The 24,980-nt window shown below is 57.2% G+C and overlaps 1 protein-coding gene across 4 annotated transcripts in view; it reads right to left on the bottom strand.

Moving 5' to 3' along the window:
* Positions 1-24,438, bottom strand: part of NFATC1 (nuclear factor of activated T cells 1) — a 101,495-nt gene extending 77,057 nt beyond the window's left edge. The window contains exons 1-2 of one of the 4 annotated variants that reach the window (XM_079109175.1): positions 24,138-24,438; positions 9,475-10,576 (exon numbers count right to left, since the gene is read on the bottom strand). In XM_079109175.1, coding sequence (XP_078965301.1) covers positions 9,475-10,576; positions 24,138-24,264 — 1,229 coding nt within the window. In that variant the 5' untranslated portion in view covers positions 24,265-24,438. Of the gene's footprint in view, positions 1-9,474; positions 10,577-20,095; positions 20,239-24,137 lie in introns of those variants that run through there. The other 3 variants (XM_079109177.1, XM_079109178.1, XM_079109176.1) reach the window with 3 other exon arrangements.
* Between the last annotated feature and the right edge of the window lie 542 nt (positions 24,439-24,980).

Below are 24,980 nucleotides of genomic sequence, written 5' to 3'. Positions count from 1 at the left end.
GCCACACGGCATAGGGGCCCAGTCTGTGCGCTGGTGCTGTGGACCACCACCTCCTAGTTCAAGACGAAGTCATTTAGACCCTTTGTCAGGACAGATGGTGTCGCAGGGATGGGGCGTCCACCCCCAGACATGCTCAGGCCACTCTGCCAGACAGAACTGAGCTAGTTCCCAGCAGCACCGTTCAAAGGAGACGCAGGGAACACAGAGACCCAAGAGCCACCCAACAAGCCACCGGCCAAGTCTCGTGGGGCGGAATGTGTCCCTACAACTTCTGCAGGAAGTAGCGCATCGGGGACCAGAGCACACAGCATGCAACCCTGCTGAGGGTGACCAGAGGCCCACTCCCCCGTCCCAGCACCTGCTAACCACAGATGGGGACTCAAGCTCTGCCTGGGAAGTGAGGGCTATCTGCAGGAGTCACTGCAGGGAAGGGGGCGCGTCGGCCTCTAAAAACAGGTCCCAGCCTTTGAGACAGACTCACTGAAATGTCTGCAGAGATACAGGACCCCCTTCGCCTCAGAGCAGCAAGGCCGGGCGGCTGCTGGCCCCTGGGTGCGTGCAGAATGTCCGAGAGGGAAGTGGAGGCTGCGGAGTCGTCAGGAGGGGTTCTGGAGGACAGGGCTAAGTGACCTGGGTGGCAGTCCCCAGGGCATTAGGAGGGCTCTGCCTTCCTTTACACCTGCGCTTTTAAACACTGCACAACAAAGGACCTGCCTCGTATGACCAAAATAAACCCCCTAAGTCTCCAGTCGTCAGCTCTGGAGCATGCCGGCCGCCACCCTGCTGGACTGAGCCTTCACGGTCCGTCCCCAGCAAGGCTGCTGCCACCCGCTCTCTGGAAGCCTCCCTTCCCTGGCGTGAGTGGGGGGAGCATGAGAGGCTCTGTGGGAGCCCTGGGGAGGCCGTTCTAGGAATTCCTTCAGTTCCGGATTTTTCAGTAGCGGCAGCCCCTAGGTGCTCCTCTCTAAGAAAAAAGCATGAAAGCATCTTGTGAGATGGTGCTCCTAAGACAGTCAGAGCTACAGACTCCAACTCAGCAGAAGTAAGATCAGCCCAAAGGAAAGATCAAGGAAGCAAGGGTGAGGAAAACAGGACTTTCATCCGGGCCTGTTTTCTCAGGGTCAGCAGCCATTGACTGTTCTGAGTTTTCACCCTTAATTTAAAAAAAAAGAAAGAGAGAGAAGGGGGGAGGCTATCAGTGCATCTCCTGGTCACTTCAGCAGTGTCTGGCCTCAAGGGCTCGTCCATTTGTCCATCTTTCCAAGGCCAAGCCCAGGACCACACAGCAACCTGCTGTCAGAGGTCCAGAGCTGTGTGTAGCCTCTGACAGGGGCTCTGCCTGAGAAAGTCCAGCCCATCCAAGAGAGGCCAGGCTTTTTGGAGGTCGGCCCCAGGCACACAGAAGAACACAGTCCACTCAGGAAAACCATGCTGCTGAGGACTCATGGTGCAGGGTCTGTGGGCAACACCAATCTAAGTGTCGTCTCTGACAGGACTCCTGAGTGCCAGGGCTGGGGTGGACGGCTGGGTGGGGTCTGCATGGAGCACAGGGCCCGCTTCCACACAGCACCTTGGGGCAGCCTCAGGGTCCCTGCAGCTGTGACCACAGCCCAAGAAGGCAGGCCCTAACAAAACCTTTCCCTCTGGGAAAGGGGGCACAGCATGGCTGACCAGGAAATCTCAAACCTCGGGATCTCCACACAGAAGGAGGGGCCTGGGCCTCCCGCTCACCACTGTCCTGCTGGGAACTGTCCCTGGAGGCTCCCCACACCAGCTGCCCTGTGTCTGAGGCCTGGGATCCGAATAGCCCTCCTCCCAACCAGAACTGTAGCTCTGCACCCTTCAGGGGAGACAAGAACCCAAAGGAGAGACATCAGTGCAAATGAAGGAGAGAGGGACTCAGTCCTGGTGCTCCTGCCATCAGCGGGTAGGGGGGTGCTCCTCCACCTGCCTCTGCCTCTTGACTTGGGTGATCCTGGCCAGCCTCCCATCATGCAGGTGTGCAGGCTCCTAGGACCCACCATGGCCCACGGGGGATGACCCAGGATGCCAGGTGCTCTGCTATGTCTCTCTCCTGTCCTGCTCCTTTAGTGGTTCAGTGGTTTCCTGCCTGGAGCAGGGACCCACTGCACTGGCAGCAGCAGCGAGTCCAAACGCGAACTCAGAGCTAGCAGGGGCAGTCTCTGCACCAGAGAGGAGATGCGCCCCTGGCTCAGGAATGCAAATAAGCCAATGCCACAAATCAGAACTTGCAGAACACAGGCAACAGGCATCCATGGACAAACCTTGTTCTAAATGACAGATTCAGGATTTCAGAGAGTTGGCTGCATTCCGTGGTCCCATCAAACGCGGCCTACAGAACTTCCAAGAAGCAGCTTCTTTCAGCACTTTGAAAATTCACATTCCTCTTGCTCTACGCCCCCACCTCTCCCAAACACACCAGGGTGCCCCAGGGGCTCCCTATACTGCAGCTGTGGCCTCTAGGAGCCCATTTCACCTGATGCCCTGCATCTGGGCCAGGTGGAGAGTGGGGCAGGAGCCAGGTTGAGTCCCCAGCAGACCTGGGCCCCTTGCTGGGTTTCCTCCACTGCACAAGCCAAACCCCCCAACATCAGTTCACCTGCCCACTGAAAAGACTGGAGACGGGTCCCTAATGACTCCCAAACACTCGCTGCACTCCGGGTAGAAGGTGGTGCAGAAGGAAAGGAACTTCACTCTTGGGCCTTCAAGTACCAGAGAATGGACAGCACGCGGCAGAGGCCTGGTTCCTCCTCCATCCCCTGGAGGAAGCAGGCTGCTCAGACAGAGGCCCTGCCTATCTCAGTGCCAGTCCTCAGGCTACAGGTCACCAGGCGGAGAGGAAGGATGGACGGCAGACGGGTGAATGGGTGGGCGGACAGAGGAGCGACTCCCGCAGGAAAAGGAGTGCTGCCCCACGCCCCTCTGCCCTCGGGGCAGCCCCGGGCCATGCGCACCGGGCCCTTCCCAGGCCCAGTCTGCCCTCAGCAGTCGCAGCAGATGCGCTGTTAAAAACTGCAGGCCTCTGCAGAGGGCTGCTTATGAAAAACAAAAAGGAAAACTACAAATGAAGTGAACAAAAACAAAGAACAAGAAATTCAGCGCCGTACAAGTGAATGCAGGACGGGGCACAGCAGACAGTCCAGCGCCTGGGTCTTCAGCCGTAGGGCATGGCTGCCCTTCCGGCTCCCAAAGGCCGCTCTGCTCGTTCAGTGGCACAGGGCAACTGGGCAACTGGGCGTTTGCTAACAGTAAGCAAAGTCTAAAACAAGTGTCCCTGCTTAGAATGTGTCGCTCTGAGCTGCAGGAGGGGCAGTGCCCCCAGCCACCTGTGGGGACACATTGCCACCCCGGCGGAGACGCTCAGAGACCTGGCCTCTGTTCTGGCCCTGGCTGAAACAGAGGACCGACAACTGGAGTGGAAGCCCCCCCCCGCCTCTGGCCAAGAGGCGCCAGGAGCCAGCTGAGCAGCCCCTGCAGAGGTGGGCGCAGAACCCATTGCACGGGCAGCTACTGTGTGGCGACGCTACCAAAAACAGCCATTAGCCCGACTCCTTTTCCTGATTCTGGCTGAAAATAAGAACGATGCTACTCCCCACCACTTCTCATTTTGACCTCTTGCCTGCCCTCCAGCGTGAGCCGCCATGCCTGACAGCACCTCCCAGGCAGCAAGCTCCAGGCTGCAAGCTCCAGGCTGCTGTCAGATGCCGGTCCTCAGGCCTGGCGTCGACCACAAGGCCACACCATGCCCAACCAGAGTGCATCTGGAGGCCTCATGGCTTCAGGTTCTTCCCTGTTGCCTGGCAAGTCCAGAGCTGCAGTCCCCTCCCTGGCAGAGGGCGATGGCCCATGCGCACTGTCCATGGTGAGCTTGTCCACTGTGGAGTAGGGCCTTCTGAGCCTGCAGTGCTGCTGGCTGCCTGAGGCTCCCTGGCCCTCAGAGCTCTGGCTCCAGGAAAAACAGGGTCATCACAGACAGCCACTGCCTGCTGATGCCCGGGGCTCCAGAAACAGCCACGTTTCCCACGTGGAAACAACTCTTGGGTGACTCAGGCATTTCCACGTGAGTCAAGGTCTGCCCAAGCTTCGTCCTGGTGGTTGAGGTGAATCGCCTCTCTCTGGAAGCAGCAGGAGAGCACAGCTGGACACCCACCCCAGGAATGCCACCTCTGAAATGCCACTAGTAAGCAGCAGAAAGGAGCCTGACCACTCCTAAGGTCCCCAGGCTCACACTGGTGACACACTGCCTCCCAGGATTGCACACACGCATGATCTCTGCATCCCGGGAGGGAGAAGCAGGCTCCTCCAACAGGACCAGAACCCTCACCTGCTCAGCCAAACCGGGTCTGACTCACAAGTCCCAGAGGTAGCTTAGATCAGGCAAGAAGAGATGGTGAGGGCAAAGTCCCTCCTCTCTCTCCCCACATGTCCCCTGTTGGGAAACGGTATGTCACAGCTCCATGTGGATGGGAATCCAGAAGGCAGCACAGGGCAGGCAGATTAGCTCTGCAATCCAGAGAAACACCTACGCCCAGTGCAGCTTCTCCAACCACTCTCTCAACAGCTGACAACACCTGTGTGTCGAGCGACAGCCTCCAGGAGATACTTTAGAAGAGGTCACCTAAAGGCAAGTCCACCATGGTAGATGGAACCCCTTTCCTCCAGGCCCCAAGAAACACAGAGACAGGCCCATTGCTGGGCCTCTGAGAGTCTAGGTTCAGAGGTCACAGCAGTGTCCACCTTAGTCAGTGTCCCCACAGTCATTGGCTGCAAGTCCCAGCTCCCACCTGCTGCCCCTCCTCAGATGCAGCACCTACGCAGGAACCCGTGTCTGCCCGTGGTCTCGGGTGCACACAGTGTGGACACTTCCTTCCAGGCAGGGGCTCTCAGAGTTTGGGAAATCTCAGAACTGGCGCCTCCAGGTGCCTGGGGTGGGTAGGACCAGCTCAGCCCTCCTGAGCACAAGCACGGCTCCTGGGTTATTCTGAGGCTAGTGGGACTGCAGGCCTCCATGCTGGCCTTGGAGAACACAAAGCCATACGAGGTGATGGCCTGCCCTCTCTGGCCCTCTCTGGGAGTCCTCTTTCTCCTCAGAGACACGGGAGAGAAGCCAGCGCCAGCAGGCACAGCCTCTTAGCCGACATGTCAGGCTACTGCTCCAGACAGTAGTCGGCACTGCACTAAACTCACATCCACCGTCAGCCCCTGGGGGAGGCCCTGCCCACGCAGGCCAGGAGGCAGGAGTGAGCTGAGTGCCTCACTTGCTGGCCTCAGGAACACTCCGGGTGGCTCCACGTGCAGCTCCCAGGGCCGCACGCCTGCCCTGTCCTGCAGAAGCACTGGAGGGCCCCTTCTCCAGGGGCGCTGCTCCCTGCTGGGCCCCCTGCTGTGGTCCCTTCCCCCTCCACTGCCCACAGCCTCCCACGGCTGTTGGTGAAGCCATCCCCACTGGCCTCGGAGGAGTCAGGGACCCCAGAGATGGTGTCTGGGGCACAGCAGTCAGCTCACCTCAGGTACACATTCAGTTCTAGGAGTTATTAGCTGGGGACTCCTAAGGGCCCAGCCCTGGCCTTGATCCCCTTGGTGGTAGGAGCTGTGCAGAGACCTGACAGGGTCTGACATGCAGAACGCTGGGAGGGGTGGATGTGGCAGTGGGGGCACTCTTCCCACAGTCGGGGAAAGAGCCCCTGCCCGCCCTGCAGTGCCCAGGAACACTAGGTTCCACAGGCTGCCAGGAAGGCCTCCAGTGCTGCAGCCTCCCAAGGGCCACCACAGCCTGGGGACGTGTCGCCTTCTCCTCAGACATCAGAGCCGGACAGTCTGGCTGGCCACCAAGGCCTGGAGACGGCCCCTCACGCCAGGGTCTGGGAACCCTCAGGAGCCTCGCCTCCTCCACACCGACCCTCTGCAGGCTGCGTGAGCACCAGGGCCACAGAAGTAAGTAGCTACCCTGTTTCTGCAGAAACCTCTGAGACGGCCAGGGGCTCATGTCTGGAGAAAGCCACCCATCTGCAGGCTGATCTGATCTTTCACAAACGAGGAGAAGCACAGACGATTTCTAGAATGCACGAGGGGTTTCATTAGACCTGCAATTCACACTGAGGCACAGCGTCGAAGCTACCGGTCTCACCGAGACCACCAACAGGCAGCCCAAATCCAAGGAAGCAAAGACGGCACTCACCAAGTGGAGCCGCACTGTGTGGGAAGCCCACTCTGCCTGCCCTGCCGTGGAAGCCCCATGCCTTTGGCAGAGCAAGGTTGGGCACAGGATTCAACTCAGCCGATGGGCTGCGGGTTGCAGACCACAGGGAAAACGCCTCTGCCTGCCCAGAGCCAGCCCTTCTCACGGGGTCTCCTCGGCAACTCTCCTCTTCCCAGACACCAGGGGCTGAGACATGCACAGCGGAGCCAGACACTGGCACTGTGTGGTGACAGGATGGCCAGACGGACAGGTGGTCGTGAACTTCAGTCCCTTTAGGTACATACAGATATTCCTGTGAGGAACCATCTGAAAACCATGTTTGGAAATACCTGAATGGAAGTTGGCATCTCTGTCAAGGTGTGCAGACGCAGGACCTTCTCGGTCCAGGACAGGTGCCTGATGTCCCCTCCCAGTGCTGCTGCCCAGGGCAGCCCACCTGCACTCAGTGCTTCGTGTGAAGCCCCCTGGCTCCAGGGAAGCTCACCGTTGTGCTGGGTTCACCCCCGGAACAGCAGGGCAGCGGGAAACCCTGCCCTTCCTAGAGGATGCCTGGTCTGCGTCTGATACTGGGATAGAGACCACAGCTCTCAGTTTTCACAGGAAGCAGAGGCTGGAGCAAGTCACCCATGCTTTCTGGGCTAGTTTCTCAAGTTTTAGCAACATTCAGCTAAATTATAAAACCATGAAATTCTTCCAAATATTCTTGTTAGTTTCACAGATCACAAAGGGGTCAAGTGGGAGGATTTTCTCCCCATGCCTGCAGAGGAGCGAGGGCACAGCATGCACTGCCATCCAGCCACACTCCCTGCACAGTGTGCGCAGCCACTGAGCACTCGCAGGGCAGGGAGTCTGGTGGCTCCCTATCGCTGATAAAGTACCTTTACGTTTCATCTCTCCTGTGGCCTCCAGCTGCCCCACAACAACAATTGCCAGGCCTAGGGAAACATTGCAGGGTCCAGGAAACATATTTTGGGGTGGAACGGAAAGAGTGGGAAGAGGTGAGATCCAATGCCCTTGGAGAGTCTAGTGCCTTCCATGTCTGTGTGCTTGCACTGAGCCCCAGGCATGTCACAAGCATCACGGCTAAGCAGGGGAGCTCGGTGACAGAGACACAGATGGGGGTCACGTGGCCACAAGCGCCCTGCCAACGTGTCGAGCAAGGAAGGGCAACCACGCTCCTGCACGCTGAGCCCAAGGTAGGTCTGGACAGGCAGGTGGTGGACTGCCAGCTGCCAGAATGCCAGAGCTGCCGAGGACACTGCTGCTAAGAATCCAAGCGGCTCCCTGGGATAGTGAGTCAGGCAGCCAGGGGCTGACCTGTGTCCTCCAAATGCCTACGCAGTAGTCCTAATGCCCAGCAGCTCAGAATGTGGCTGCATTTAGAGATGAGCCTTTAAAGAGGTGACCAAGTTAAAAGGAGGTCACCAGGGTGAATTTTGATTCAACAGACTGGTGTCATGAGAAGGGGGACACCTAGACACAGACATGCAGAGGGACAACCACATAAAGACACCAGGAGACAGTGGCATCTGCAAGCCAGAGAGTGGACTGCTGATGAGCCAGCCCTGAGACCCCTTGACTTTCTCCAGCCCCAGTGCTGTGAGGAGGAGGTTCCTTTATGAGAGCCACCTGGTCCCCACCTGGGCGCCTGGCAATGGCAGCTCAGCACGCTGGCAAGCAGGCTTGCCTGAATTCACTTTCACAACTTCCTAAGGTTCCTCATCCTAGGGTCACATTCCTCTTCCCTTGATCCTGAGAGTTCACAAGTCCACTGTGAGGCTAGATAGTGCCTCTCACCATCTGAGATGCAGACCAGAATGAGCATAGACTGCTTGAGTTAAAAGTCTCCTTTCCAGTTCACCAAAACCGTAAGGGAGTGTAATGGGCATTGATCTTTTTTTCCTAAATGCCTCCCCGTGAAGTTTTTAGATTCCCCATTCTACAAATCAGTCCTTGGTCCCAAGACACTCATTTTGATGAAAATGATGGCTTAGTAGCCCTTTAAAGCTCCCAGGACTGAAGAGAGACATAGAGACAGACGGCCAGGAGTTGGTGCCAGTCAAGAAGGCCAGGAGCACGAGAACTCTCGCCAGCCAGCCTGCAGCCCTCCTGCGTGGGCACGGGTGCCCGGCCGGCTCTCGGTGGTCACCAGCCTCACACCCTTTGCTTTGCCACGAACTCTCGAAAGCCTCAGCAGAGCCATCCCCAGCCCAGCACCTCGCCATGCCCTGCAGCTCTCTCTGGACCTGTCCTGCAGCTGCTCTGTGGAAGACAGGGCCCAGGAGCAAGGGCTTTGTGCCAGCGGCCTCCCTGGGCACCTACCACGGGGCACACACGGCTGAGGGCGAGTCTGTCCTGCCCCAGGCCTGCCTCAGGTCCCTGACGGAGAGGCAACAGGGAAAAGCAGAAGGGCGGGGCCCGGGCAGCCCCTGGGAGTCACAGTCCTCCGCCTGGGGACGCGGCTCCAGCCCTGACGTCAGATGCCTGGTCCTCCCTGGTCTGAGCAGTTTTCGTGCCTTAGATAAAACTGCTGGAGCCAAAAGCACCCTGCCATGGGCATGAGCAGCCCACCTGTCAGGAAAGCTGTTCAGTTAAAAATAAGAGTGCTGGGCCGGTTGAGTGGGCCCCAGGGAGCCCGCACCCGGTTAGAGAGAAAAACCAGCAACTCGAGGCCAGAGTTGGGAACACACTTGGGCTCCCTGTTGCCAGTCTGCCAGTCAGCAGAGCTGCCTCCGGGGAGGAGGTGGCTGTGTTTGTCACAAACACTGGCAAGGAGGCTGCTCTGGGGATTGTTGAGCGAGGTCCCATCTGCACCCAGCAGTGACAGCAACCAAGGCGGAGAGAGGAAGTGGGTGAGCAGCAGGCAGGCAGGCTGTGCTGAGGTGCTTCACTGGAAACACGCTGTGCGTGTGTGCTGGCCAGGTTGGTATGGGCAGAACCGTGTCCCCAGAACTTGTATGTTGACGTCTCCCCCTGCCCTGGTCCTGTCTGACCCCAACCAAAACAGGGCCTTTGCAAATGACCAAGTCACATGAGGCCATGGGGCAGGCCCAATCCCACAGACATCCTGTGGAAAGGGGAACCTGGGGACAGGCTGGGGGAGCACCCCACTGCACAGAGTAGGCAGGGGGAGGTGCAGGGAGGCACCAGGGGGTCGAGGCCAACTGACTCCAGAGGCCCGGGGCACCCCAGCCTGGCGCCAGCCTTCCTGCCCTGTGAGCAAAGGCGTCCACCCTGTCCCTGCTGCCACTCACCTCACGTAGGTTGCAGGGGTCAGCGACTTGGGCTTGGCCCACTGGTAGGGGGGCTGTGGCACCGACAGGTACTGCTCACAGAAGGGGCCCTTCCGCAGGGGCTGGAAGGTGAACTCCTCGGGCGGCAGGTCGGAGGTGGGTGGGGTGGCCCCCAGCTCCTCCCCAGCGGGCTCCACCTTGAGTGCCACAGAGGGCAGATGCTCCAGGGTGGTCTTGCGGGACTTGATGGGGACCCCCTCTCCCAAGTCCAGGCTGCTATCGGTGGTCAGGGCGTTGATGGCCGCCACAATGGCCGAGCTGGTGTACTGGGTGGAGTTGCCGAGCCAAGTGTCCTCGGTCACGCTGACCCGCGGGGAGCCGTGCGGGGACGGCGTGGGCGAGTGGTGCGGGGAGCAGGAGGGCTGCCGGCCGTTGAGGCTGTACTTGCGCTTGTTGCAGGGCGACGTGGGCCGGGAGCCGCGGGCACCCAGCCAGCTCTCCTCGGTGACACTTGTCCGCGGCGAGGTGGACGGGGAGTGCCGGGGCGAGCCTAGCAGGTGGCAGGCGCCCAGGCCTCGGGGAAAGCCTTCCTCAGGATCTGTCGTCTTGGGGGACACACAGGGCGACTGCCATGGGGACGTCTGGGGTGACGCATATGGGTATGAGTAGTTGGACTCGTAAGACGAGGCCTCGGAGTTGCAGCTCCGGGAGGACAGGCTGCTGGCTGGGCTCAGGCACGAGGGGTCTCTGTAGGCCTCCAGGCTGGGCAGGTTCAGGGTGGCCGTGGATGGCGACCGCTTGCAGCTGGGAAGCACGTCCTCCACCTCCACGTCATGGAAAAACTGGCTGCTGCCATGGTGCAGGCCGAGGTACGAGGTGATCTCGATGCGAGGGCTCTCCAGAGTCGGGGCCCCGTTGGGCCGGGTGTTGCTAGAAGACAGGAAGTACCCTGCGGGCCCGCTGTCCACAGCCCCTCCATACCCCGAGGGGTGCCCAGCTGAAGGAACGGCTGAAATGCCAGGAGTGGATGTCTGGAGGTCGTGGCATGGGGCTGCCAAGGAGGCGTGTGCCGCGGGGAGTGGCAGAGCAGAGCTGACCCCGGAGGGCGCATAACTGTAGTGTTCTGGAAGGAAAGAGACAAGAAGGCTGAGGGGCTGGCCAGCAGGAAGCACGGACCCCACTCTCTGTAGCCCAGGATCCAGCAGCATGGCCCCACAACCCAGCTTCCCAGCCCATGGAGGAAGAGACAGGTGGTGGTTCTTCATCACCAGGAAGTGGGTCTCTGAAGGCGTGACTGATGTCCTGTGGTCCAGGCCTCCCACCTGACTCAGTCCAGTCTATCCCAGCCAGCAAGGTCCTGTGAGCCCACCTCTACTGTCCTCTGCAATTCACACAAAACCTGCACCCCAGCCATTCTTCCTTGAGTCCAAGCCCTAGCCCAACACCTGTGCCACCTTCTCTGGTTCAGTTTTCTCCTCAATACACACCACAGTCCAGCAGGGTGTGTCTTTATTTGCTTCTCTCTCCCATCCTCTCCTCAACCAGTAGAAAACAAGTTTTGTGGTGGCAGAACTTTCACCTGCCGTGGAATCTCTGGTTTACACTGTCTTCAGAGACTAGTTTGCCTGACACATTGATAAAAAAAGGTGTTAGATTTGCTTCATGGGTGGACGTATGGATGGATGGATGGATGGATGGATGGGTGGTGACAGACCGATGGTGAATGTGTGTATGGAAGTATGATGAAGGGAAGAGTGGGCAAGCAGAAGCATGAATGATGGAAGGCTGACAGAGGGATTGTATTAGATGGACAATGGACGGACGGATGGACGGATGGATGGATGGATGGGTGAGTGGGTGGATGAGTGGGTGGATGGGTGCATGGATAATGGATAGAGGATGGATGAATGGATGGGGGATTTCAGGGATGGGAAGGTAGATGGATGGAGGCAGATGATGAATGGATAATGTAGGGGGGCAGGTATAAAGAGAGATGTGTTTTAGATACAGGAACCTAGACATTTAAACATTTTGATAGGATGATTGCTATCAAGGTACTTAATCATCAGCTGCAAAGAAAACACCTCAAGGATTAGATGAAAACATGGATTCTGGAGTCCCTCTCATAGATGTCTGAGGCTGGCTTATGTCCTAAGAATCCAATTTTTTAAAGCAAAACAAACAGATGATTCTGATACACAGCTAGATTTAAGAATCATTAATTGTTAATTACACCTCAAAATAATTTCTGGAAGTCATTATTATTGTAATTAGTGGTTTAAGAGAAAAGCTTTCCTTCTGGGTTCCTGACTTGAGAGGCCTCTCACCGCACCTTGGAGCAAGGTCATTAACTGTCTGGAGATGGGCATCCCAAGTCTTTAAATAACAGAAAGCAGTCCAGGGACATTCTAGCTCCGCCTCCCGATCAAGCGGGAAGGTATTGTATTTAAGGTGGCTCTGCACTTTGACCTTAGGGTCAGAAGCTAGCAAGGATGAGCCCCAGGAACCAGGGGGCTCAGAGCACCAATCCAGATCAATTTTTATTGCCTAACACAACGGGCCTAGCACCCAGCATAGCTGGAATTCTGTTTCTATTACTGTTTTTTTCCCCAAACAGCCACCCAACCACCCTGTCTACAACCCAATCTTTTATAACCCTCACGATCAGAAGTTCTTTAATCAACTGAAGATCCTGTGGACGGAAACGCCCTCACTCTTCCCAAGGTGGCTTTTCTTCCCGAAGTGAACTCGGGCCCCACTCAGCAGCTTGGTGAACAGATATGTCACCCCTCACCCCAGAGGGGTGGTCCCAGTTGACTTCTGGAAACTCCAGAGCTACGACGAGAGAAGGCAGCAGAACGTACAGAGGCAATCAGAAGCACTGAAGGCAGGGCTGTGCTTCTGTGCGGGGCTGGCCCCTCCAGCTAGGGCTGAAGGGCTGCAGCCAGTCCTTGCCACCTGTAAGCCCCACTCCCAATCGTAACGCCACCCCCTCAAGAAAACAGGAAGCCAGACTTTAATGTTAAAAATTAGACTTCAGTCTCTTAAAAAATCACCCCGAAAACCACTTCCTGGAGAAAAAGTCAGAGCCCTGAGGAAGAGGTGGCATCAGCCAGTCACTGCTTCTGGGGGTCCTGCAGGGCCAAGCTCCGTGCAGGCCTGGGGTCAGGGCGGCAGACAGGCTGACCCTACGCCCACCATGCACAGCCCGGAGGAAGGACCCTGGGGACGGCAGGGACCTACTGCTAGGCAAGGACGCTGGCCCACAGGGACCCAGTGCAGTGGGTCCAGGCAGGCTCTGGTGGGAAGCCAGAGCCAGGAGGAGCAGGCCGGCTGGGGTCGGTCTCCCACCAGCACTGGACCCACACCTCTGCCGCAGGAGCAGCATCCCAGGCACCAACAGTTTTACCAAAAGATGTCTAAAGATACAACTCAAGGAGGAAAAAAGGGTGATTCTTCATGGTCGCCAACATGGCACTCTGCTGTCACATACAGGTGACAGACACAGGGGCAAGGCGCTCTTCAGAGCCTTCCTGACGCTGGCCCACATCCCACACTGAACTTCCACTTGGACAGCACACTCGGCACACAGCCCCGGTGGGGACAGGAGAGTCTGTCTCCAGGTGAGAGGTCGGGTGCCAGCTCCTTGACCAGAGATGGACAGAGGGCTGTGGAATGCCCTCTGCCACGGCAGCACTGACTTAAGTCGCCAGGCAGGATATCGATAATGGGAGGGCAGAGTCGTGTATTTGTGAGGTAAGATTTTTAGACTTCAACAAACATTTTACTATAGTAGGTATGTTCCCAAGTCAGTTATAAGGTAGATCCGTGTCTGCTCCCTTCCTTCCAGTACAGCCTTGGGGCTCGCCCCTATACATGAGCTTCTGCTCGGAGGTCTCCCCCAAACACTGCGTCGTCTGACACACACCGTTCTCACTTATCACTATGTAACTTATCACCATGCCACACCCTGCAGGTCCTTCTGGTCATCTCCCAGGTCTCCAGACACACAGGCTAATACCCACCCACACCTGTTGCCTGGCCACAGGAGCTCTGGCCCAAGGGCCCTGAGGAAGAGCCAGGAGCCTCCATCTGTGGTCTGTTCCTCAGCATCCAGGGGCCTGGTCACCACTCTGGAGCCCCCTCACACCACAGAGTGGGCTGGACTCAGGGGCAGAGGAGGCCGACCCCAGAACACTGCTCTCAGCCCAGGCACTGCACCCGCCTCTGGACATACAGCCCCAGGGCAGCACATCCTGGGAGTGTGGAACCACACCCCACCCAGGTGAAAGAGGCCTGTGCTGGCCCCGAGCAGTGGCAGAGGGGACATGTAGGAATGGACACCAGCACACAGCCACCTGTCTGTGCAAGGCCATCTGCTTTGAGGCATGAGGATACCCTAACATTCAAGGAAGGATGAATTTTCATCTCAAGCAAACCCAACCCCAGAGGACGAGGAAGTGGGAAGCAGGAGGGTGGTGGGAGACACTGCATGTGCTTTGCAGAGCCCCATCCAAGGCCCACAGGCCCCCACACGGCGGGTGGCTCTGCAGGCCAGTGCTGCACGTACTCTGGCTGCCACGGCCTCAGGAGGCCAGGTGCGGCTGATCAGGGCACAGCTTCCAAGTGAAAGATCACTGCTTGCTTCAGAGAAGCAACCCTCAGCTGAGCTGCATTTGGGGGAAAGGTGATTTGGAAGACTTCTCAGAAACGCCCAACAAGGAGCAGAGCAAACCCTGGGCCACCCTCCCACAGGGCCCAGCCCCACTCCATCGACCTCCAGTGACAGGGCCAGCTTGGGCTACACGGGGTCAGGGAGATGGCAAGAGGATCACAGGAAAGTTCCAGAGGAAATGGCAGGACAGGGCAGGCAGAGAGCATGGCCCTGAGGCCTCTCTGGTCCTCCCAGGGCTACAGGAGGAAGGGTTTTTGTGGGAAGGCCCTTGGCTATATGGGTGACGGAAATGAGACAAGGACTGGCTGTGGAGCAGTGCCCACAGGCCCAGGATAGCCCAAAGGGGGTCTCCACTCAGACCAAAGTACTCCAATAACAGGGTGAAGGTTCCAGCGCCCGTGCTCCTGCTGGCCTGCCATCAGCTGAGGAACCCTCAGGCGCTGGCCCTCCAGTGACCAGGGAGGCACCCCTCCTCCTTAGAGCGACTCCTGAAGCAGGGCCCTTGCACAGAGGCCAGCCCTGCTAAGCCCACCCAAGCTGCAGAGCTGGTCAACCTGGCTGGGGCCCGCTTCCCAGTGAATTCCCTCCTGTCTTGTCCAAAGCTGCATTCCTTCACCATGCCAGGACAGTCAGCAGTCGGAGAATTCCCAGCAACCTTCTCTTTTTTGGTACCAGGGACTGAACTCAGGGGCACTCGACCACTGAGCCACATCCCAACACTATTTTATATTTTATTTAGAGACAGGTCTCACTGAGTTGCTTAGCACCTCATTTTTGCTGAGGCTGGCTTTGAACTCATGATCCTACTGCCTCAACCTCCCAAGCCACTGGGATTACAGGTGTGCAACATGGCACCTGGATTCCAGCGACTTTCTTAAGGCTTCTGAAACAATCTGACCGACTGCTGTCAAGTCAGACACTGCTAAAGAACTCGGCTGCCAGATGCTGCCATACCCAGGAACCTGCCAGCTACTGAAGGGGCTCTGTAACCTGCATTGCTGGTGAGCACAGACTGGGCACACATTCCAAGTGTCTCTCACATCACAAGCCACGATGCCAGTGTGGTCTTCCTCTGAGGCCCACTCTGCCCTCCTGCTCTTCATTCATGCTGGCCACTCCTCTCAGCTGCCCTTCTGTGCACACACCACCACGCCAGGTGCTCTTGCCATTGAAGCGGTGCCCGCTGGGAGCCATGAATGCAGGGCACTCACAGAGGGTGCACTGGGCTCCCAGGCTGGCCAGTTCCCATGGCCTTGCTCACTTCAGCAAGCCAGCCCATCTGAAGGCCTGTGTGTCCTTCGGCAGAATTTGTTATTTCAGCACCATGAAATGAGATTGTCTCTGAGCCGCGACAGAGTGCAAGTGTGCTGTGTGCTTTCTCTCAGGATGCCACGGCCGGGACCACGACCTGGGGCACTGTCCTGATTCAGCAGTGAAATGCAGCTCACAGGAGCCCTTGTTCAGGACACTCTCGCTCTGCACAGGGCCAGGATGGTGGCGCCTCCACCACACTGCACCAGGCAGGAGCTTTCTGACAAGACACACCCTCTCGGTGGCCAGGAGCGGCTCCCTTCCCGTTCACACCAGTTCTGCTCCATCGCAGAGGACTTATTTTTCATTGGAAGGAACATCCCCTTTAGCCTTTGCTGGGGTTGAAATGCAGGACACGAAGCTAGAAATAGAACCGGAAAGAGCCTGCCAGCCAGGTCCTGTCCTCCGAATGCTGGCAGGCAGGCACAGCTCTCTGCACATAGGCAGAGGGGCTACGGGGTCCAGGGGAAGGTGTGAGGCAGCACATGCTTGCACCACACAGAACACAGCAACTCCAGTCCATGTGCAGCCTTGCAGTTTGAAGCATCACTCACACACCCAGGCACTACCTGAGGGGACGGTGTGGGAATGGTTGCGTGACAGACAGCAACAGGTTCTGAGGTGCTGCTGTGCTGGAGAGAGATTTACAGGGGCAGACATTGGGCCTGCTGCAGCAGCAACAAACAGCAGCCCGTGTTGCACGGCACAGCCCGAGTCAGGGCCCCCATCAGCACATGCCTCTAGCACCACCAGTGTGTTGCCCAGTTGTGCACTTCACTTCCACATTATCTGTTTTCAAAGAATAAAAAAGCATTCGAACTATCCCTTACTTGCTGTGTGTGGTGTTCCTTGGAAGAACTTGATGCAGAACTAAAAAGTCCTGCTCGCACAGATGAGCCTGTCCTGGATCAAAACATCTGAGGAGAGAAGGCAGCAAGGCCTTCATAGGAGGCTGGAGTGCTTTCTCGAGATGTTGACCCTTGGCAAACCCAAGAGGGAGCCCGGGGCTCTCCCCAGGGCAAGGCTTCCCTCCCTGGCCTCCTGCCACCGAGGCAGGCCTGTCAGGCAGACCATCTTCCTGAGGGAATGAAGACCATCCCATTGTTGAAAGTGGGCCTGAGAACAAAAGACTCTTCCATATCCTGACTCTGCACTGTCTCCTTCCCATACAGGAATCTCTGAAGGCCACCAGAGCTGCCCATGTGGAGGTTCCAGACTCCTGCCAGGCCTAGGCTGGGGCCAGTTTCCTCCCAAGTCACCAGGGTGACAGTGCTGGCAGAGTTTAGGCAGGCCAAAATAACTTAGAAAACAGAAGCCCTGGGGCGGGAAGCACAGGCCGCCTCCCAGCTGACTAGCAGAGCAGCTATTTCCTGAGCCCAGGGAGCCCGGGGCCCTGCCTTCTCCCCAGGAGGAGACCTGCGGCCCAGCAGGCTGGGTGGAGACAGGAAGATACAGGCACTGGGAATGAACATCACTCTTGTTCTACCCAGGACAGGATGTTAAAAATCCTCTTTTCATTCTCCCAGGAACATCTAACACTGTACCTGCTGAGAGTGCTGGAAATGCAGAACCACAAAACTGGGTCTTTCCCTCCAAAGAGACTCCACAAGGCCCAAGATTGTGGGTGCAAAGGTGTGTGGAGAAAAAAAAGGGAAGGGCAGGGAGACTCCCCCCGCCCCGGGTCCACCGCAGGGCAGTCCACCTCCTCACTCCTATATCATTTGCCCAGGCACCTCCTGTGCTCAGGGCTGGCCACTTCCTTTTTGACAAAGTCTTGATTTTTGGACTCAGTATAATCTGCAAAACTCGGTGCTACTTTGTTTTGCAGTTGACTGTGGAACTGTTCATTCTTTATTTCTATCCAAGCTCAGACACAACATAGAGCACGTCTCCTACCTGTACTGGGAAGGACTAGGGATTGCAATGTGATAACTTACCATAACTTGCGATGGACGATGCATATTGTATATGTATAGAATGGTTTCCAGCAACTTATCTCAGACACTGTGAAAAGGGGAAAGTGCTCTTCCCATCCCTGGCCTCCCTGCCCAGAGCTCTGTCCAGGGCCTGCCACCCCCCACCATGGAGGTGCCACTTCCTGGAGGCTTCTCTCCAGCAAGGACACAGACTTAGCAGGGATGCTCCAAAGGCAGCCTCAAGAGTCCAGCTCCAGGAGTACTCTGCACAAGAGACATAGTCTGATGGGCCTAGCGAACTCAGCCAGGCCTCCAGCTGGCCAGGCAGCTTTGCCTCTCCTCAAATTCTGTTTCAGATCAAAACTATCAGGAACCTTTCTGAGGAACATGCCTGGCATGTGGAGGGGAAGATGTGCCCCCAACTCATCTGCCACCCAAATCTCAGGAGGTCGCCTGCTCTCTGGGGCCCCAGGCTCACAGTATCCCCTCAGGGCAGGGTGTACACTGTGGCAGTGGCAAGGGGCTGCCCTGGGGGTTCCTTCCCCAGATAAGCCTGGCTGGATCAATCATCAGCATCACAGGAAGAAGCCCACAGAAGTCACCCACCCACAGCTTCCAGCTCCCCATGATGTGCAGGGAAGCCACAGAGGTGGCCATGGTACTGAGACTGCTAAGGATCTGCCTGAGCTGGGCCTGCAGCCCATGCTGCACAGCCCTGGGGTCTGCAGGATCACAACAAGCACCCTCCTTCAAGGCAGCAGCTGCGCGTGCTCCTCCCTGAGCAGCCTGCGGGTCACAGCTTCCTTCACACTGCACAGTCCATCCATGAGAAAGGCCCTGGGTCCTGGTCCCTGCTCTTCTTGCTGGGCTTCCAGCCAGTAGCTGCTGCGCAAACCAGCAAGGGGAGGCAGTGGAGCCTCTGGCTGGCCACTTCACCCTGAAGACACGGGCCTGCCAAAGTCATGGAAGGCAGACAGGGCCACAATGGATGGTTCTCCTCTGGACCAACTTTGACATGGGAAGAAGAGGTCTGGAATGGGGTCAACACCGAGATAGAAAGCTCCTTTGATGGAACCACTAATTCAAGAATGAGAGCCCAAGGAAGATGGAAGGAACTTCAGGATGGGGGGATGCTAGCAGCAGCCAAATCCCAGGCTGGAAAGCCAAAAGGGGCCCAAGGGCCAGCCCAGATCTCCACTTCCTGCCCCAACTCTCTTCCCAAGAGCTGTCTCTCTCCCATCCACACCTGTCTCGCTTCCTACTGACCCAGGGCCCTGGAATCTTTAGGAATAGGACGAAAAGGAACCTGTGAGAGAACATACTGGGGAGGAGTCATGGAGGAGAATGGTAGAACATCTCTTGTCAAAGATGAACAAGAATATCATGCCAAGAGGAAATAAGCCAATCCCCCAAAAACAAAGGCAGAGAATGTTTTCTCTGGATGCTAATTCACAATGGGGTAAGGGCACTAGGGAAGAACAGAGGTACCTTGGACTAGGCATTAGGAGTGAAGGGAGGGGAGGGGGTGGGGACAGGAAGGACAGTAGAGTGAATCAGACATTATTACCCTGTGTGCATAAATGACTACACAACCGGCATGTTTCCACATTGTGTACAACCAGAAGAATGAGAAGTTATACTACAAAATGCATTCTATTGTCATGTATAACTAACTAGAACAAATTTTAAAAATTTAAAAAGATGAATAGACATTCAAGTTTTTTTTTTTTTTTCCCACATAAGGGAGTTTATTAAGCGAACAGAGTGTCTCCCTGCAGGGTAAGAGAGAAAATGAGAGGAAAAGAAAGGGAACGAGAAAGGGCGCGTGCAAGAAAGAGTGTGAAAGCCAGGAGGATAGAGAAAGTGAGGAGCAGAGAGAGAAGGATGAGAAAAGATCGACATTCAAGTTTTTAAAAGCAAGTAGCGAATGCTACGGGAAAATTCTCTAAGTCACTACAGAGATGGATGCACTTCCCTTCCCAAGGGTCCCATTCTGTTCCTTCAATTCTCTGCAACTGGGCTGGGACAGGGACCCTGAGGCTAGCAGGGGAGACCCACCCGGCTGGAGCCAACGGGAAACAGGACAGGTGGGGTGCCTTTCAAGCACTGGGAGTGAGCTCGGCGTCTGCTGCGGGGCTAGTCTGCCCTGTGACAGGCTGTCATTATTCTCAGCTCTCATTCTTATTCAAGAATGTCAACGTGGGGGAGGGGCCACAGGTCTTTTGTTAACTGGAACCTTTATTTTTGACAGAGAACAGAAAATGAAAGAAGGCAAGGGCTCCCTGTTGGCGGCAGCTCTGGTGTAAGCTGGGAACCAAAGTCTGAAGCCTTCCTGGAGGGGGCGCGGCGGTGGGCGCCAGGCGGGGCTCCCGGCTCGGCCTCTGCCCAGGCCCGGGGCAGCGCCACTCTCCGAGGACGGCTTCCTACTGCCCTCTGGCAGGGCCGCTGACCATCTGTCCCGGGACGACCAGGTCCAAGTCCCTCGCCTCGGACACTCGCCTCCCGGGGGAAGGGCCTGCGCGAATTCTCGGGAGCCCGCTGCCTTCCACGTCCGCCGGGCCCGGGGCCCAGGTGGCTACCTGGGCGAGGGCGGCCGGGCCCCAGGTGGCCTCCCGCGGTCAGCTCGCCTCCGGCCCGGCGCGCCGCTCGGGCCGGGCGCAGGGCGCGCGAGGAGGGCGGCCCAGGTCCCCAGGGCCAGGCGAGGACAGCGTCTCCCACCCGGCCCTCGCTGCCCACCCACCTGTGGCGGCCTCGCCGCCCTGGTCGAACTCGAAGAGAAACTCGAAGTCGAACTCCGGGTCTTGCTCCAGACGCGTCATGTCGGGGTCGCGCGGCGGCCGGTGAGCCCGGCGCTCGCGGCGCGTCCTCGGCGTGACGCGCCCCCGCCCTCCCTCGGGCCTGTCCCCTCCCCTGTCCCCTCCCCGCCCGGTCCCGCCCCAGTCCCCCCGGGTGTTTCCGGGTTTACATAAACAAGCCGCTCGCGGCCGCCGGCTTCCGAGTTTTAAATAAACTCCGCGCGCTAGTCCGGGCGCGGTCCCCGCAGGCCCCGGGTCCCTGACCGAGTGCGGGGAGGTGCGGGCGGCCGGCAGGGCTGGAGCTGCGGGCGAGGACCGGCCTCCTCGCAGCAGTTCCTCGACTGGGCGCGGAGGAGGCGCGGCCGGTCTGGCCGGTCCCCTCCACGAGGACAAAGACCACGACTGCTGGGTTGATCGAAAAGTTCAAAAAGAAACCAGCTTTCAAACCGCGAGCATCTCGGGGCCTGAGGATTGCCTCTCAGTGGCTGCCCGAGTCCGCAGGTGGACCCTGGGCCCGTGAAGCCCCAGCGGGGGAAAGGCTTGCCTTGGGGAGCACTTCCCCAACCTGCCACCGAGTTCTGCAACTTCAAGCAGTGAATTCAGGGACAGCATTTGCCAGGCCCCGTTGCTAAAGAAATACCGGAAAGCGCCAGGAGGGCAGGAGGCATTCTGCAGGGTCCCGGGTGTCCTCTGCGGATTAACTCCTGCAACACAGGTGCTTCGCACATCGGAGTTACCCAGCGCAGCACGCTTAGTCCTGCCTGATTCATAGCAACCGTTCCTTTCCTGTAATACCGGCCTCTTTAGTTCCCCAGTTCCGTCTACACTGCACACTCAGGCGTCCCCAGGACTCGCCTGCCATTCCCCGGGCAATTTCAACGGCCTCAAAGCTGAGCCTGGGCAGGAGCTGGCTGTTTACCCGGGCGGGGCACAGAGCAGCTCGTGCACATTCCGTCAATAGGAAAGGCTGGGCCGGAGCCGGTCCCTCCTTTTCCTGTCTCTTCCAGCTTTTTGTTCTAACTTTCCCCACCTCTTGGCACTACCTAAAACCAACATCTGGAATACCAGCAAAATGGTGGCCAGGCTAGAGTGGGAGGCTGAGCATCAGAAGATGGGAGGGAGCCAGGAAGGAAAGGGAGGGAGGTTAGCACCACCCTACCACTGCTAATCCCCAGAGTCGTCCTTTCTGTCCTGGGGCCCTGGGGGGTGGCTTTTTCCAGAGGCGGTTAACCTGGGCCTCACGTGTGCTGCCTCTCTCCCAGGACCCTTTCCCAATGGCTGGTTTTCTCCCGTGATAAACTATGGTTAGGTTTGGCCTGATTTAGTTTCTAATAATAGTTCTCACTTTGAGATGCATGTTGGAGCCTTGTTTTGTTTTAGTTTGCTTTTCTGCTGACCTTTGGGTAAATGGAAGTTCTGTTTTCTGTGGAGAAGCATCAACATTTCATTTTCTCTCTTCTGGTTATTATTTATTTATTTAATTTTACTTCAGCTACCTTTTCACTACTACCAAAAACTTACATACAAATAGCAGGCTGCCTCATCTGTTTAGACTAAAGTGTTTTGCTAAACTGTTACTGAGAATCAGCTCACATATGTGCACATGTGCCACAGATCCCAGGCCCTGTTGGGAAGTCAAAGAGTTCTTCTCAGCGGCTAGATTGGCTCCTTCCTCATCCACGTCCCCAGCTCAGGCTATCAGACTGGGCAGCTGTGTATTAAACCAACCCTTGTGCTTCCTGCCAGCCCCTTGCCTGTCTTCCCAAGCTTGGTGTGGAGCTGTTGTTCTGGATCCCCATTTGCAGTTCAGCAAACACTCAGGTCTTGATTGAAGTGTTTAGTTTGGAGGCTCCTCCAGAGGCTGCAGGATGTTAATGGGATGCAGATCTCCAGTGCTGGGTGTGATAAAGCAGGATGCAAGCTCCATGGCATTTTCTAATCTGGACTAGGAAACAATGCCGTGGAGCTGAGTGTGGGAGAACAGGGCGAGCTCTGTTTGACTCTGGAGAACCTGCGGGCATCCTCTGACTGGGTGGCTACCTACAGGCCTGCATTTCTTGGCATTCTTCAGGGGAGAATAGCATAGGGCCTTCAAAACCAGCAGTGCCTAATGAACTTCCACCAGATGCTCATTAAACTGGGGACATCCTGGTAATCACCCAGGCCCTGAAGAGGGCAGCTGATGCCTTGGTCACACCCACTCAGGAAGGACATGAGCCAGTTTCCCTGCAGGCCTCAGCTATGGCAGATGCCGACCAGCCACCTTCCCTCGCATATTTGGCTGGTCCATACACAAGATTGGGTCCCACTTTCTGGATAGCCCAATTTTGTAGTCCCTTTAAACACAGCATAACTGTGTAGTCCCTAGGCCATTGGCTTTAGTGTGGCCTTTTCAAACTTATTTTCCTAAGTGAAATGTGAAAGATAACCACTATCTCCACAAACATGTTTTCATCTTGTAAGAGAAAAAAGAAAATGTTTGTACTATGGAATGACACACTAATTCTTCAAAGAAATCTAAACTTAGATTTTTTTTTTTTTCTTTTAGCAGTGATAAATATGTAAGGAAGTAAGCGTCCAGGGGCTCAAAATTCAAACCCTACACCTCATAGCAAGAGTAAACATGTGTAATGTATAAACATTAAAACATTGCCTGATGTTTCAACATTTAAGTTTTTTTTTTTAAAGTAGAAATGAAATTCTGAGAAACATAAGCAACGTCTTATCCAAATTTCACAAGACGCTTCTACGTGGGACATCATGACACTGGAAATAATGATCCTCTTGTGTTGAGTTTAAGGTCTTGAGCTCATCTTTGTTCAAAATAAGTAAGGTCTCCAAAGCTGGCAGTCTATGGGAGCTGCAGTTCCAGTGTGAGGGCCCGGAACATTTATTAGAACCGTGCAGGAAACAAACATTTCCTTTCAAGTGCTTGTCAGGAGGACTTCTGCCCTTGAAAATGTGAGAACTCACTGGCATCCGCAGGTTTGCCAGCTTTCTTGCAATGATTTTAAGTAACATGCTTCAGAGCTAATAAGAAATTTAAAGAGGCGTCTCCCAGTTTCCAAGTCGTGTGGGACGTCTGAATCCCTCCCAGCAATGCCAACCATCCCTCTCCAGGCTGTATTCAAAAACACCTGCAGAGCCTATCGGTGGTTTGTTATTGTGATGGTTCTTTTAAGGGGACAGGGGGCTTGGATGTAAACCAGGGGCTCTGCAGCCTGGAGTCCTGTCATCTGCACTGGCCATCAACAGGTCAGGTCAGGCACTGAGGCATCTTTACCAGGAAGAAGCAGCTCCAACCCTGGAGGCCCCTTCCAACCTTTCCTAAAGCCTTTTCTATGCTGAAATTCTCTTGTCTACACGAAGAAGGATGGCTTGAGTTAGAGTCTGTGCTCAGCGAGACATCTGACCACAACCCTGACCACAGCCCTGACCACGCCTAGAGGTACCTAGCGGCCTCGACCACCTGCGTCGCCCCAGTAGGGTGCTCAGGAAGAGGTGCCTAAGGGCCGAGACTGGAAAGGCACAGAACCCCAAACCTCAAGCTGCGGGGCTGCTCTTCGCCCCAAAGGCGGCCTTGCCGCCCTCGAGAATAAACCCGGCAATGCCTCGTAGCCAAAGAACCTCACTCATCACAAAGTGTCCTTTGTGGCTCTGACAGCCCTACCTCGCCTGGTTCCCAAATCTCTCGCTTTTGAACTGTTTCCACAGCCCGGATCGCGGCGAGGCTGCCCCAGCCACCGCCAAGTTCGTGTACTCCGCGCTAGAGAAGAGGAGACACCTATTGGCAAGAAAGCGCGCTTGAAATCAGGGCTGCGCCGGGGAATCACCGGGTGGGGGGACACCTTCCCAATCTGTGCGGCTCCGGCCGCCCGCGCCCTCCCTGGGCCCACAGATCCCGCCGGGGCGACGGTCCCGGGTGGATCCGTCATGGGGCTTGGCGGCGGGTGGTGGGCAGTGGGCGCGGAGAGGGCGCGGGCTTACCTTCCTCCGCCGCCTTCATGGTGCTGACGGCGGGCAACGCGGGCCCCAAAGTTTCTCCGCTCCCGCAGACTGCTGCCGGAGGGCCGAGTGGAAACTTGGAAGGGACAGGGAAGCTGGTACTTGGCATCCACGCGGCGACGGCGGCGGCGAGCAGCGGGAGGAGGAGCGGGAGTCGGCGGCGGGCGCCGGGAGTAGGACCTCTCCCCTGCGGACACGCGCTGGGCCCGCTCAGCGCCGCGAGCCGCGGAAAGCTGTCATGGGGGTGTGCGCGCGTGGCAGCCCGGGGTTGGAGGTGTGCACCGCCGGAGCTCGCTCCGGGCCGCTTGGATCCCGCGCAGCGACTCTGCCGCCGAGTCCGGAGCCTCCAAGTCTCGCTCTGACGCAGGGCCGTGCTCTGCCTCCTGCCTTTTTAAAGCTGGAAAACACCTCCCCCGCCTCCCCGCCGGCCCGGCCGCTCCCGCGCCCCCTCCCTGCCGTGACATCACGCCCCTGCCCGCCCGAGCCGGCGCGGGGCCCGGGGGACTCGTCTCCGAGCGCCGCCCTCCCTGTGCCACAGCCGCTGCTCGCCGGGCCAGAGAGGCGCCCGGGGGTGGGCCGGGGCGCACTGGGATTGAAGGGGCTCACCAGCGGGCAACGGGGACACAAAGGGCGAGCAGGGGTGCCCAGAGGCTGGCAGAACACCAGGGAGTGGGTAGGGGAACCCCGGGGAGAGCAGAGGCGCATAAGACGTGGGGGGATTGGGGCCAAAAGGGCTGGCAGGGGCGCACGAGGAGGAAATGGGCTCAAGCGCGGGTGAGGGACACGAGGGCTGGTGGGAACGAAATAGGAGAGAAGGAGCGCACG

This window comes from Sciurus vulgaris (assembly GCF_902686455.1).
Source record: "Sciurus vulgaris genome assembly, chromosome: 13".
Classification (NCBI taxonomy): domain Eukaryota; kingdom Metazoa; phylum Chordata; class Mammalia; order Rodentia; family Sciuridae; genus Sciurus; species Sciurus vulgaris.
The sequence above is the reverse complement of the archived record's forward strand: the minus strand, read 5'-3'. Positions and strand labels throughout refer to the sequence as shown.